General features: G+C 33.2%; 1 protein-coding gene across 6 annotated transcripts in view; it reads left to right on the top strand.

The window, feature by feature from the left end:
• CCDC88A (coiled-coil domain containing 88A) overlaps positions 1 to 16,434 on the top strand; it is a 111,513-nt gene that overhangs the window by 67,500 nt on the left and 27,579 nt on the right. For all 6 annotated transcript variants that reach the window (XM_065929260.1, XM_065929261.1, XM_065929264.1 and 3 more), the window contains exons 14-19: positions 735 to 872; positions 2,336 to 3,406; positions 4,692 to 4,819; positions 6,467 to 6,605; positions 9,933 to 10,097; positions 15,275 to 15,436. In XM_065929260.1, the coding sequence (XP_065785332.1) occupies positions 735 to 872; positions 2,336 to 3,406; positions 4,692 to 4,819; positions 6,467 to 6,605; positions 9,933 to 10,097; positions 15,275 to 15,436 (1,803 nt within the window). The remainder of the gene's footprint in view (positions 1 to 734; positions 873 to 2,335; positions 3,407 to 4,691; positions 4,820 to 6,466; positions 6,606 to 9,932; positions 10,098 to 15,274; positions 15,437 to 16,434) is intronic.

A 16,434-nucleotide genomic window follows, 5' to 3' on the forward strand; every position in this document is an offset into this window, starting at 1 on the left:
AAGATTTGCGACTTTATGCTTTTGAGCTATTAATGTTACTTCTTAGAGTTTCTTACTGTTGTTACAAGGATTTAGGCAATATTTAAATGTGAAATGGAATTTTTTTTTTTTCTGCGAAATGGAATATTTTATATGCCTAAATTTTTTTTTTTTTTTTGGTTACCTGGTTTGAATATGTTATATAATAATGGGGAAATCACTAGTTTGGCATGTTTTGAAGTTGAATTTGCTTTTTCATACTTGTTAACCTCATACTTTCTAGAGTTTTGCTCAAATCTTTTTTTCTCTAGTAGTCTCCTTTTTTTCTCTTTTTAATCCAAGTTCCTTCTTGTCTCCTCATTTTCTCATCTTTTCCTCCTTGTGCACTAAATTCCGTGACGAATTAAATTTTCATTTTACAAATCCATTCAAGCAAAGAGAGTTGTTTTCAGTAAGTTTTGTGTATTCTTCATGTGGCATGTGTGTAGTATGCAGGTGTGTTTGTGTTTAGAAGTGGAAATTTGCCTTCAAAGATGCAGAGGACAAGAAAGATAATCATGTCTGTGTATTTTAGATAGCTGCTAAAAGTACCTTGAAATACTATGAATGAATTTTTCTATGAAATTCTTAAATTTCACTATTTGAGTATTAAAACTGTCTTCTACCCTTTATTCAGTGATTAGTTTTTGTTTTTACATGCTTCCACTATTTTGAAATACTAATGATATATTGTTTTGTAATTTCATTTTCACCAGGTTGAAATCCTTGAAAATGAGATTATTCAAGAAAAGCAAAGTCTTCAGAATTGTCAGAATTTAAGCAAGGATCTAATGAAGGAAAAAGCTCAGCTTGAAAAAACAATTGAAACACTTCGAGAAAATTCAGAGAGACAGGTTCATAAATTTTTTTATTAAGCAACATATCTTAAAACTTATTAACAAAGGTTATTTTAAAGTTTGTGCAAGTAAAATCTTCATAATAACATTAAATGAAATATTTTAGAAATTTTTAGATTTTAAAATAACTGTAGTTTTACCTCATTTTCTATCCCATGCATTTTTGAAAAGTTGAAGAGAAAACTTAGAATTTTTTTAATTGACAGTGTGCATAATAATTATCAGATATAAAATTTCGTGGTACCTGTGCATGAATTGCTTTTCAACTGTCAGTGGAATGAGACAGCAGATACTGAAGGCCCCGAATGAAATTGGGATGAAGTGCAGCTCTACTCTGATCCCACTGAAGTGGAGGCAGCAACTGTTCTGTATATTTTCATACTTACTGTTAAGTTTTATTGGTCATTCACATGTTATGCTTGAAGAAACGAATCAAATAGATTAAATAACTGGCTGTTTTAAAATTTCTAATTTTTAGAAGTAAAATGATTTGTATTATCGAGCTATAGTCCTCAAAGTGAAAGTGTTGCTCAGTCATGTCCAACTCTTTGTGACCCCGTAGACTGTAGTCTGCCAGGTTCCTCCGTTCATGGGATTTTCCAGGCAAGAATACTGGAGTGGGTTGTCATTTATCTCTCCAGGGGATCTTCCTGACCCAGGGATTGAATCATGTCTCCTGCATTGCAGGGGAGACTCTTTACCATCTGAACCACCAGGGTTAGTCCTTAGGTCACCTGTAAAAATACGCATTTCCATGGAACTGTGGAACAAAAATTCTAGAGCTAAGCATGAATCTCTGTTTTTACAGGTTTCTCAGGGAATTGATTGTTTAACACACTGAATTTTAAGAACCATTGCCATCATAGTAGACCATACTGTAAATTGGATGTTTTCATTTTTAAATGTACCAGGGATACTGTTGTTTAGGTGTCTCCAAACGAGTTCTTTTAGGAAATGAATACACACAAGTACACACATACCCATATATATATATATACACACACACATATACACACACACACACACACACACACATACATTTATGCATATAATAGAGCAAATACTGTATTTACTGAGGTCTTCCTATATATATGCATTGTGAAATTTTTTGAATGAATGTAAAAGCATGTATCTTCAAGAAGATATGTGTATACATTTCATCTAGACTCATATTTGAATTTGAAACATATCACCAGTATATAATCTGAAGATCATATTAATCTCTCTTAACCATTCCTGTATATTTCGGACTCCCTAAAGATATGAAATTTATAGATCGCAGTACATGTACATGGTGATCTTTCAGTAAATATTTGTCAGAATTACAATCAAAATAGACAATTTTAGCATCTTTTTATGATCTGATTTCCCTGCTAATTTTTGGAGGAGGAAAACTATGTAATTTTAAAATATTTAGTTCATGTAAATTTTCTCCTTTTTTTTTTTTTACACAAAATTAGATTAAAATACTAGAACAGGAAAATGAACATCTGAATCAAACCGTGTCCTCCTTAAGGCAGCGCTCCCAGATAAGTGCTGAAGCAAGGGTGAAAGACATTGAAAAAGAAAACAAAATTCTCCATGAATCGATCAAAGAAACAAGTAGCAAGCTAAGCAAGATTGAATTTGAAAAAAGGCAAATCAGAAAAGAATTGGAACATTATAAAGAAAAAGGAGAAAGAGCAGAAGAACTTGAAAATGAGTTGCATCATCTTGAGAAAGAAAATGAATTGTTACAGAAAAAGATAACCAATTTAAAAATTACTTGTGAAAAAATTGAGGCCTTAGAACAAGAAAATTCAGAGTTAGAAAGAGAAAATAGGAAGTTTAAAAAAACATTGGATAGCTTTAAAAACCTCACTTTTCAGTTAGAATCCCTGGAAAAAGAGAATTCCCAGCTTGATGAGGAAAACTTAGAACTTCGAAGGAGTGTGGAATCTTTGAAGTGTGCAAGCATGAAGATGGCTCAGCTACAACTAGAGAATAAAGAACTGGAAAGTGAAAAAGAACAACTTAAGAAAGGTTTAGAGCTCATGAAAGCATCTTTCAAGAAAACAGAACGCTTAGAAGTTAGTTATCAGGGTTTAGATACAGAAAATCAAAGGCTGCAGAAAGCTCTTGAAAACAGCAATAAAAAAATCCAACAATTGGAAAGTGAACTACAGGACTTAGAGATGGAAAATCAAACATTGCAGAAAAACCTAGAAGAGTTAAAAATATCTAGCAAAAGACTAGAACAGCTGGAAAAAGAAAATAAATCATTAGAGCAAGAGACTTCTCAACTGGAAAAGGATAAAAAACAACTGGAGAAGGAAAATAAGAGACTCCGGCAACAAGCAGAAATAAAAGATACCACATTAGAAGAAAATAATGTTAAAATTGGAAATTTGGAAAAAGAAAACAAAACCCTTTTCAAAGAGATTGGTATTTATAAAGAATCCTGCATTCGTCTGAAAGAATTAGAGAAAGAAAATAAAGAGCTTGTGAAAAGAGCAACTATTGATATAAAAACTTTGGTTACATTACGAGAAGTGAGTATAGTTACTTAAATTTCACACAAATTTTTAAATTTTTTTAACTTAGAACTTCTTTAAGCTTTATTATGGTAATTTGTATCATCTATTTATGGTTCAAAGCAGAAATTTAGAATTAAAAAATTTCCAACTTTTGTTAAAACTAAGAAGTGAGTGCAAATTGTATTTTTTAAGAAATTAGGTAATAAGTTATCCATGTAGTATCTGACTTATTATAATTTTACACTTTTGTTTCAAAGTAATATTAAAATATATGATCAAAACTTACTGAATGTGATGATTACTAGTTACTGAATACTAGCTATGTGCCAGATACTAGATAATTTTTACAACCAATCCTTTATTTCTGTTACCTCCATTAAATTAGAAAACTAAGGTTCAGAGACATAAAGTAACTTATTTAAGAACAAAAGGGTAGATTTGGATTTCTGGATTCAAATCTTAGATCTTTCAGATTCCAAAGTCCCTTGAATTTTGACTGAGAGAATATAAGCAAGAGAATGCAAATCATGTCAACACCAAACAATTGGTAGTTGGTTGGATATGTGTATCATGAAAAATTCTAAAATTTATAGGAGTAATAGATTGGCAATAAATGGTTGGTGTAGCTCAGAAGAGAGCAAATAGTGTTTATTTGCTATCCCTATGCTCTACTATATATGATAACCTTTTAAGTTCAATTAAAAAAAACTTAGCATTCTGGCAGATGCCTGCACTGGGAAATCTGCCTTTCTGCTAAAAAGACATTGAAAAGGGATCATTATTATCCTTTTTCTTTTTCCTTTCTGTTGTTCTACAATCTTACACACATGAACAATAGGTTCCTGGTCCCTGCATCTCCAAGAATTCCCCCTAGTTATTCAGATCAATGTCTTAGGCCTCTTCCACTGGGAGAGGGGTGCTTGTGATGGGAGAAGGGTGTTGTATCCAACATGAAAGAAATATGCACTAAAGTTTTAGTTCAGTATGAGAAGTTAATGGATATGTTTTGTTTCCCCCACACTTTTCAAACCTAAGGTGTGTGATCACAAGTACGATTTTCTCCTTTTAGTTTTTAACATTAAAAAGTTAAAAAGTATTAGCAAAATAGAAGAAGGAAAACATTACTCTTTGAACTGGGTTAAATTTTTTTGCTTAATGATTTTTTTATTGATAAGAAGTTCAGCAACAGCCTGTCTTTACTGGTTTAAATTATGTGTATTCCTGGATGAAATCTTGGCTAATTTCTTTGATGTTTATGTTCACAACACTTATGTGAGTTTTGCATTACTTTTAAAATAAGGATTTGGTGAATGAAAAATTGAAGACTCAACAAATGAATAATGATCTTGAAAAATTAACTCATGAGCTTGAGAAGATAGGGTTAAATAAAGAGCGACTCTTACATGATGAGCAAAGTACTGATGACCGGTGAGTATTAAGTCTATCTGAGAAACAGTGGAAACCATTTATTTTGCTCAAGCATTAATTTTGAGACTGTGGAGCAATTAAGGCAGAAAAATAATGTAGAAAACTAGGACTTAACAAACAATAAAAAATTAACTTATATACACTTTAATTTGAAAATATTCAGTACGGGCTTGAAGAGAATTTCTGTTCTCCCATGGTAAATACAGTCTATCAGTTAATTAGATTTTCAAGTAGTCTGCTGTTTAGCATTCAGTTGGCCACATTATTATAGCTGGAATAGAAGTGTGTATTGTTAAGAGTATTATTATACACTAAATTTTATTTCAGTAGAATTTTTGTAATTATATAATTTGAATTTTGTTGCCTATCCATCATTACTGTTCTAGTAAGTATTTATATTTTATAATAAATAAATGTATGTGGGAAAAATTAATGCAGACTGTATTTATTGGCAAGAATTTATTCTTACCATTGTGGAATATATAGTCTAATTGTGGAATTGAATGTATCAATGTAGCAAAGTGAATTTAGTGGTAGAGCTGAAAACAGTGCCATGTAATCACTCTTGTCTTTCTCTTTTCAATAGTTCTTTGTCCTGTGCCTTCTCTTTCAATATAGTTTCCTAGAGTTAGGTTCTTAGCCTCTTATCCATTCCACAACCATTCTATCCATCATCTCAGCTGACATGCATATTATTGCCTGCTCACTGAACATTTCTACCTGGACAGTCAAAACTCAGGCATCACAAATTTAATACATCCAGAGTCATACACATTACATGCTTTAAAATTGTTCATTGATTGAAGCCAATATCAAAGTGAGATTTTTTTTTCTCTTTTGTCAATGAACTTAAAATCTAATTGGGCAGAAAATACATGCAGACAAATTAATTACAATAAGAGGCAGAGTATGATAGAATTTCTCATATTCATACTAAAGGTTTTTATTTGGTTTAGTCATCGAGGTTCTCAGGTGTAAGAAATAGATTAATCTGTAATTCCTAGTCCGTGGTTCCCTCTCAGACTATGTTCATGGATATCCTTTTTATAAAGAAAAAAATCCTTAAAATATAAATATTCATGAACCCATCAATCAGAAAGATAAGTAAAATATTAACACTCAAGCCTATCTGCCCCTTCCTGTTCTATTACCAGTATCTTGGCTCTTTACTATGTTGTCCCCCTCTTTATTTTTAATATTCTGAAGGTAGTCTTCAGGGTGCTTTAAGTCTTAACTATTCATATGTACTTGTGTAAATATATATTAATATCATAGACAAATGCTTAATAATGTGATTAATCCATCCACTTACTCTTCCTGTAGATTCTATTTCTTATGAAACTAAAAGAAATCTTTTGAGACTTAAGATCTTCCAGATACCTTTTTTTTGCATTAATTTTTGCTTTTGACAGCCTAGACTATAATCTGGAGCTGTATACTCAGGGCTTTCTTGTTGTTTTCTCATTACCAGGCATAGTTAAAAAGGGAGAGTAGGCAGGAAGAACAGAATAATTTAATTTGCTTCTTTTTTAAAAAGATTATTTTATAAGGCTTATTTACGTATCAGTATCTAATCATAAATTACCTTTAAAAATAATTTTCTGACCTCCAGTAATGAACTATATTCTTTTTATACTTGGATAATAGATATAAACTTTTGGAATCGAAATTAGAATCTACTCTAAAGAAGTCCCTTGAAATAAAAGAAGAAAAAATTGCTGCTTTAGAAGCTCGACTAGAAGAGTCCACAAATTACAACCAGCAGTTGCGCCAAGAACTAAAAACAGTAAGTGATTTTCTTGGAAAGAATTTTGATTGTCAACTTTTTCTCTTTTTTGCACTGCTCAGCTTGTGGGATCTTAGTTCACTGACCAGGGATTGAACCTGGGACCCAGCAGTGAAAGCACCGAGTCCTAACCACTGTACTGCCAGGGAATTCCCTGTCATATATTTGGACAGAAAAGTATAAATTAGAAAATGAAACACAAATTTTTATTACTGTTTGTCTATATCTTTTTCTTAAACTTGAGATTATTCTTAAACAGATCTTTGTTATGTAGTTTATAACAAACTATTTTGTCTATACACTATAATTTATTCAATCTTATTTTGGTTTGTGTATGAATGTGCCTCAATATGTACGAAGACACATATTGGAATTGTGAGAGTGGAATGGGGAAGAGGCAGACTTATTTCATTGGGAAAAGCTCTCAATGTGATTTTGACACTTCACTGTCACTCTTTTCCTATTGAGAATCCAGGTAAAAGTTTGATTAAAAAAAAAATATGGGTGTGGGGGTAGCAAGTAAAGGGAAGCAGTATGTGTGATATAAGAGAGCCCTTGATCTCAAAAACTTGAGGTCTTTTCTAAATATTTTTATTGTGTTACTTGGAATTATCCCGTGAAATATGTGAGGTAGGGACTACTGTCTGTTTTCCCTATGTGAATGAATTGAAATTGAAAGGACTTGTCCATTCTATAGGGTTAGTATTTGGTAGATTGGTAGAATCATGTTCTGCCTTTTACTCCCTTTTATTAGCTCTGTAGTCATACCTGGAGTGGTTTTACAGTCAACCAAACATTCAGGCTGACAAGCTTATTATAGGCCACATTTAGAACTGTTCAGAGCACTATAGGAAGTATAAGCTAATAGTAGGGCACAATCTGGTGTCCCTCTTCACATATTTGTCTGAGAGTCATCTTCTCACTAGATGATAGTTCAGATGCAAGAAGACAAGATTCACATTGAGCATGTGTGAAAGTTGCTCTGGCTTTGGGATGTCATGCTTAATACCAGTCATCATCTCTTGCAACATCTCCAAATGCTTGGATTTAAGATCTTCACAGTCTTAAGATTTAAGAGTTCCTACACTCAGAGAAGTCCAAAGATGTAGCTTCTTATTAGGTATTTATAGTTCTTGTAGTACAAATACAATTTACCAATCAGAAGTCATTTTTCTTGACTGGTAACATGGAACATTGTAGTTTTATCAGGTTTCCAGAGAAAGTTACCCAAAGATTAATTTCTCATACAGGAGAGGAAAAGGACTGGTTCCTCATTTGCTCTTACCATCATTGCTGGTGTTTGTCTCAGACATGAACACAGAACGTTTTTTGTTACAGAAGAAATTTTAGAACTTTGTTTAGTCAGCATAAAGTGTTGTCCAAAAAAATAAAGTAAAACTTGTTACCACATTTGATTAATCATCTCTCTTTTTCTGAATTTTTACCCTTTATGCAGTATCACTATATTGCAAATAAAGTCAATTTCATGAAGCTACTAAGCCAGAAAATAATGGGTTTGAGCATGGGTTGGTATATGATGTGTTTCAAGTCTAAAAGTTAGAGATTGTCTTCCACTTTCAGCCATTTGGAAGTGCAAGATTTCCAAATTATTATTATTGGACTAGTTTTCTGCCATAAACATGCATTCAACTGAAATTATGCTGTTTTAGTTTTTAATATATGATTGATTAATTATACCGTTCTAGTTTTTTCATAGGTTAAAATAGGCTATGAAAGCTAAATATGAGTAATAAGTATAAAGTAACCACTAAAATAGTATGACAAAGAAATAAAACTAAAATGCCAGCAAAGGAGATTACATAGAATAAAAAAATCCAAACAAAGGCAGAAAAAGAAAAAAGAACAAACTACAGATTGGACAAATGGAAAATAAATAGCAACATAGCAATTTTAAACCAAACCATGTCAGTCATCACATTAAATGTAAATGGCCTGTACATCCCAATTAAAAGACATTTAATTTATTTAAATAAATTAGATAAGAAGGCAACACCCACCTGTACACTGCCTCTGAAAAACCCTGATGGAAAATGTCATTTTCAATATGAACATAAATTAACTATTTTCATTAATGATATATACTAAAGGACCATTTTTGAAACTTACAGAAGAGTGGACTGAAAATGAGAAGTTCTGAGTTTTATTCTCATGTCCCCTTCTTAATAATGACATTTGTCCATAGCTCTTACAAGCCTTGAAAAAAGAGCCTGTGAGAAATTAATATAAAATAGACTGGAAATTATGTTATCCATCTATATTATTTAGGGTGTCAGAAAGTATTTTTTTAAAAAGTGGAAAATCAGGATCTCAGAACATCTGTTTGATCATTTGCCAAGATTTAAGTGACACTCTGTCTTGGCATCTTATTTTCTATAATCTCACATCATTGTCTAACTCCATAGTAATAGCAAAGTTTGAGCCAAAAAACTTTCTTGAGGTTGCATTAGACATTGAATTATTTTAAAGATCTGTATCCTTGTCTTATGGAAAGTTTGGGTTTAAGTTAGAAATTTATGATAATCATTTCCTAGGAAAAACTAGTAATTCAGTATAACAGTAATTTAAATTGAAGAGAGCAATTTAGTTAATCATTAATTTTGGATGATGACCAAATTGTTAGTTTTGAGTTTGCTCTGTTAAAGTAGGATTTGGTTATACTCTTACCAGAAAACCCCTGGATAAGATACATCCTTGGATTGCTCACTCCTTATAAATTGAATAATAGTAATTTTATGTGGGTCAGTATCTGTATAAAGAAGTCATTTATTTAGTAACAGGTCATTCTGGGCAACATAATCCTTTTTAAAAGACCATACATAAATAGATACTTCCTGAGCTTCAGTTTTCTTTTTAAGGGGAATTAATACATGTGTCAAGTTTTTGTTCTTAACATGGGGGTCTCTGAAATCTCTAAACCAATTATAAATAGCTCTAAAAACAATTGTTAGTACTTAACAACAAGTCTGTATTCATCTATTATTCTTCAGTGATATTTTCATCATAAGCAACAGGATCTGAAATTACAAAATAATCGCAACATGGCACTTATGCAGGGTATATTAATATTTCTAGAGGAAAACATTTGCACTTTACAATGCATAAATTATAATCATGATAATAATGGTAATTGTATATATTATTATATTTTTAAATAAACTGTCTCTCACATTCACCAGACTGTTGTGGAGTTTAATTATGATAAATATAATCTTGGTGATATGTTTTCTCCCTTTTTAAATAAATGAAAACAATATTATAAACCAACTATACTTCAATTTTAAAAGATATTTTAAAATAAAATTTTAGGTGAAAAAGAATTATGAGGCTCTCAAACAAAGACAAGATGAGGAAAGAATGGTTCAGAGCTCTCCTCCAGCTGCTGGTGAAGACAACAAATGGGAGCGAGAAAGTCAAGAAACAACTAGAGAGCTTCTGAAAGTTAAAGACAGATTAATTGAAGTTGAAAGGAATGTAAGTATTTTAGAAGGAATAAAGTTTTTTAGAAGTAAAGGATCACTGAATATATAACACTAATATATAAAACTAATCTGGTTTTGTAATTTTGTTCATTTTATACTTTCTTGATCAGTTTGTTTTATAGTATTAAGACAAGAACAACTTAATATTCTTTTCTTCGTCATTGTCATGTAAGCCCATCAGCAAGCTTTGTCAACTCTGTCATGTAAATAGAATGCAAGCTCATGTATTTCTCTGTCTCTGGTGCTAACACTGTAGCTTAAGTTACCCTTATGCCTCATCTGAACTGTTAGAAGTGTCATCCTAACCGGCCTGCCCCTTTCACTTCTCACCCAAACTGCCCCATTCTCAGTGTAGTAACTTAGAGTTCTTTTAATAATTTGTGAGGTTTTTTATTTATATATTTTTGGCTGCACTGGATCTTTGTTGCTGCTCATGGACTTTCTCTAGTTGCAAAGTGGGAGCTGCTCTCTAGATGCGGTATGTGGGCTTCTCACTGCAGTGGCGTCTCTTGTGGAGCATGGGCTCCAGGGCTTGCAGGCTTCAGTAGTTGCTGCACGTGGCCTTAGTAGCTGCAGCTCTTGGACTTAGTTGCCCCGTGGCGTGTGGGAACTTCCCAAACCAGGGATCAAACCAGTGTCCCCTCCGTTGCAAGGTGGACTTTTAACCACTGGACCACCAAGGAAACCCTAGAGTTATTTTTAAAACATAATCCAGGTCATGTCATTTTCCTGCTTAAAATCTTCAGTGGTTTCCCATTTTGTTAATGATGAAATCCCTGGTGACTCAGAGGTAAAGAATAGGCCTGCAGTGCAGGAGACTCAGTTCAATCCCTGGGTCGGGAAGATCCCCTGGGGAAGGGAATGACTACCAACTCCATGGACAGAGGAGCCTGGCAGGCTACACACAGTCCATGGGATCGCGAAGTTGGACACAAATGAACTAACACTTTCTCTTTCACTTCCATACTTTTTACTATATCCATAAGATCCTATTTGACATTGCCCTGCCTGTATCTCTGGCCTTATACCATATTAGTCTTCTACCTACCTTGTTTATTAATCTGAGGATAATATTAGTATCTGTTAATATGTGGAAAACAGAACAGTGACTGGCACTTAATAAGCAAATTAATTCTAGTCATATTGATGTTTTCTGTTTATTCCTCTTTCAGGGCCTTTCTGTTTGCTTGCCCTAGCTGGAACACGTGACAGGCTTCTGTCAACATTCAGGTCTCACATCACATGTCATCTATAGGGGGTTTTTCCTGACCCCTTCTCCACTGAAGCAGTTGTCCCCAACCTAAAACCATTTACTTTCACACCACTGCCTTCCTTAGTTTCTTCATGGAACTTTTTACCAATTAATTTTTTTTATTCATTGATTTACTATTTGACTACTATAAAAAAAGCTCCCTGAAAGCAGGTAACTTGTCTTTCTTTTACATCACTGTGCCTTCTCTGTGTAAAACAATGCTTGGTAGATAGCAGATTCTTAATAAATATGCACTGAGTGAGTTTATTAAATATTTACTGTAGAAAATAATTCAGCAACCATTTATTTTTCAAAGATAAGTGAGCCTAAAGAACGTAATGTGCTAACAAGTAAAAGATTTGTGGTTCAGTTCAGTCACTCAGTTGTGTCCGACTCTTCACGACCCCATGGCCCACAGCACGCCAGGCCTCCCTGTCCATCACCAACTCTCAGAATTTACTCAAACTCATGTCCATGGAGTCGGTGATGCCATCCAACCATCTCATCCTCTGTCATCCCCTTCTCCTCCTGCCCTCAATCTTTCCCAGCATCAGGGTCTTTTCCAATGAGTCAGCTCTTCTTATCAGGTGGCCAAAGGATTGGAGTTTCAGCTTCAACATCAGTCCTTCCAATGAACACTCAGGACTGATCTCCTTTAGGATGGACTGGTTGGATCTCCTTGCAGTCCAAGGGACTCTCAAGAGTCTTCTCCAACACGACAGTTCAAAAGCTTCAATTTTTCTGCACTCAGCTTTCTTTATAGTTCAACTTTCACATCCATACATAACTACTGGAAAAACCATAGCCTTGACGAGATGGACCTTTGTGGACAAAGTAATGTCTCTGCTTTTTAATATGCTGTCTAGATTGGTCATAACTTTCCTTCCAAGGAGTAAGCGTCTTTTAATTTCATGGCTGCAGTCACCATCTGCAGTGATTTTGGAGAAAGAAAGAAAGTCTTCCACTGTTTCCCTGTCTATTTGCCATGAAGTGATGGGACCAGATGCCGTGATTTTAGTTTTCTGAATGTTGAGCTTTAAGCCAACTTTGGTTTTATTGTTTTCTAATTTGTTTATTGAAAACTAAGCCATGAAGACAGAAGTTAATCTCTTACACTACTGATTTCTACTTTTTCATCCAAAAATAGTCACTGAAAACTGTTTTATATTTCCAGAAAAATGTTTGTGAGTTATCTGTTTATAGTTTTATTTCTTTTACATATTTACATTTTTGAGACCTTATTTCCATTTTTCAATTATTTTATCTTAGATCTATTTTAGCACATATCATATAGCTATATCATTTTATTTAATGACCACATATTATTCCATTGTGTATATAGTACCATAATTTATTTAAATAAGTTCCACATCAGTGGACATTTAAGTTATTTTTCAGATTTTGCCGCCATGAAAATCCATGTTATAACATGTTTCTGCATCCTGATTTTCTTCTATTGTGTCCAACTCTTTGCGACCCTATGGACCGTATCCTGCCGAATACTGGAGTGGGTTGTCATTTCCTCGTTCAGGGGAATCCCTTGCTGATCCAGGAATTGAATCCACATCTCTTAAAGTCTCCTACATTGGCAGGCAGGTTCTTTACCACTGGCTCCACCTGGAAAGCCCTAACATGTTCTGCATGCTAAGTTGCTTCAGCTGAGTCTGACTTTGCGACCCTATGGACTACAGCCCTCCAGGCTCCTCTGTCTGTTGGATTCTCCAGGCAAGAATACTGGAGGGGGTTGCCATTCCCTCCTTCAGAGGATCTTCCGGACCAAGGGATCAAACCCGAGTCTCTTAATATATCTCTTGCATTGGCAGGCGGGTTCTTTACCACTGCCACCACCTTGGAAACCCTAACTTTTTTGGATGCACAGCTTGTGAGGTCTTAGTTCCCCAACCAGGGATCGAACATGCACCCCCTACATTGGGCTGACAGAGTCTTAACCACTGGACCACCAGGGAAGTTCCTAGGGTAGTAAATTGCTGACAGTAGAACTGATAGGCCAAAGAGCATATATATAGAGATATTTCTGTGTGTGTATTTAATTTTAATTGATACTGTTGTAAAAGCCTTTCAAAAAAGTGAATTTTCAGTTCCACTAATAGAATATCTGTTATTCCAGATTGACATTGAGTATTACCAACCTTGTAATTTCTATTTAAGTGATAGGAGAAAATATTTTAATTTGTGTGTTTTAAATTATTAGTGAGCTATTTTATATCTTTTTAATGTATTTTTCAGCTACATATGAAAATTCATGTTTCATTATTTAGTCATATATATATATATATCTCAATCACCTGGATTAAAAATTACATTTCAGAAAACTTGGTGTGTTATATTCTATAAGATGAATCTCTTTTCCCACTTACTTCATCTATAAATTTCCATTGGGGAGAAATTACCTGGTTGACATATTTCACTCATTTAGATAATGGGTTTATAAAGATGGCTACCTTGTATTAGACTGGTAATTTTTGCTGATTTGCTAGTACATATGTTTTTAACTTCATCCTTTTCTTGTTCTGAGATACCTTATCTACTCTCAGTTATCTCTTCTATTCATTATAGACTGTAGGAGTTTTTCTTATTAAGGATACCCAGACTTGTTAGAGCTTGTACATTTTGGTTTCTGAAGAGCTGAACTGTAACAGTATAAGTGAATATACTTATATATCTCACATACATAAGTGGAAAATGGTGCACCTTTTTGTTATATCAGAATGGTACATAAATATGTTAGTATTCCATATTATTTTTCTAGTGTAAATTTTTTTTACCCTTTGTGATCAGATGAACAAAAGAGAAGTACAATGCATTCATTCATTTTAAAGCATTTTTCTTTCTCACCTTTGGTTTTATAGTATAATATCAGTTAAATCATGATTTAACTTTTATACTGTGACATGTAGTATATATAACTTGAAAGCCTATAAAGTGAATGTTGTCACTGTCCACTAATATAAAATAATGATAAAGATGATCTGTTGTGATTCAGCTGTAACCTTTTTTGCATGTTGCAATTATATATAAATTCTGGCCTTGTATATTCAAGTTTTATTTTGATTTTCTAGAGGATTCTTTATACTTTTTTTTTCTTTGTACTTTTTGATACTCATTTTTAAATGAGTTTTTACTTAGAAATAATCATGAAAATATAATATTTATAACAAACATCACATTTTAAATATAATGATTTGCATGGTAATTCAACCATTTAATTATAAAATTGAAATATGATCCTGTATATTAGAAAGATTGAAAATAGTATGTTTTATTTGGATTCATTCCAGAAGTCATATAGCTAAAATAGTTGTAGTAAATGTGTTATACCATGAAAAAAAAAAACACTGGAGAAAAATATGTAACATCTGTTAGGTCTATTATGTACTAAATTTTTTTTTAAACAGATGGTTAAGATTGTTCCTGCTTCTCTTCTAAATAATTGTGTTTATAAAATACTTAATTTTGATGCTACCCCAGGGACCACTACATATATGTGTATGTGTATATGGGTATTTGACTTTGCAGAATTAAAAAAAGGTACACTGTCTCTTGGCTAGACACAGCCCTATGTGCTCTGGACACTTTTGAATAGCATAAAAATCACAGAACCGACAATTTCATTCTAGTTTTTTGTGTTAATAAATACATTTATAATGGAATATGTTGTTCTTTGGACATTATAAAACAGGCAGAACACAGACACAATAGTAATGCTTTCTTTCCTAGATTAAGTATCTTTTTACAATTTGGGTTACAGGGGAAATGTTTTGTCTTTTTCTCTTTTAAAGTTGTTGAGATTTTTTGGATTATCATGGTAATGAACTCTTGTATAACATTCTAGTATCTGTTAAACAGAAATATGTTTGATGCTGCATTTATTTTTAATATGTATTTTCTTTATTCAGAATGCTACACTGCAAGCAGAGAAGCAAGCATTGAAAACTCAACTGAAGCAACTTGAAACACAGAACAATAATTTGCAGGCTCAGATTCTTGCACTTCAGAGGCAGACAGTATCATTACAGGAGCAGAATACCACTCTTCAAACACAGAATGCCAAGCTTCAGGTTGTAATGTAATATTGTGGGGATATGCAACAAAAGTCTTGAATTATGCTTTAAAATCAGGATGAATAGACATAAATAACATTGTTTCTTAGTGAGTGAATTTAATTTAACAATTAGTTGAAGATAAAGTATTTTTATATAGTACTATGCCAAATTTTTGGATATCAGCATTTTTAAAATGTCAGAGTATCTAAACTAAGTAATAAATTTACTCATTAAATAAAAATAATTTTATTTACATTGACTTTATGGCCTTTCACCCATTTCAACAAGTTAATTATAATTAATCAGGTAGAAACCCTTGTTTTAAAGTATTATTGCAACATATCAGTTAGGTTATTGGAAAATAACAGCATGAGAATTTTGTCTTTAGACTTACCCTTAATTCAGAGGATCCACCTTGCAATTAATACTACCAGCGTCTTTTCAAATAGAGCAGCCAGGTGGGGGAAAGTACAACTCTCTGAAACCTCTTAAAAAGTGGAGTTGTCCCCCTCTGAATCCAAAAGTTCTTTCTATAACTCTTTTCCAAATGAAAAAGAAAATAAATACTGGTTTGATTTAGTTGTTCAGTTGCTAAGTCGTGTGTGACTCTCTTGTGACCCCCCATGGACTGTAGCCTACCAGGCGCCTCTGTCCATGGGATTTACCAGGCAAGAATACTGCAGTGGGTTGCCATTTCCTTTTCCAAAGGATCTACTGAACCCAGAGATTGAACCCATGTCTCCTGCATCTCTTACGTTGGCAGGTGGATACTTTGCCACTGAGCCACCTGGAAAGCCCTGGTTTAATTTAGACTTGAGAAAATTACCAGTTGAGTTCCACAAGTAGTTTTTCAGCTCTATCAACTGTCAACTTCTAGAAAATGATAAACTGGCATTTTAAATTTTTTACTTTTATGGAATTGTTGCTAATCACCTTCATTTAAAATAATTCAACTCAAAAAGTATGTATGATACATACTTCATAATATGTAACACCTACCAAAAATAAAAATT

This window comes from Muntiacus reevesi, chromosome 3 (genome assembly GCF_963930625.1).
Source record: "Muntiacus reevesi chromosome 3, mMunRee1.1, whole genome shotgun sequence".
NCBI lineage: Eukaryota > Metazoa > Chordata > Mammalia > Artiodactyla > Cervidae > Muntiacus > Muntiacus reevesi.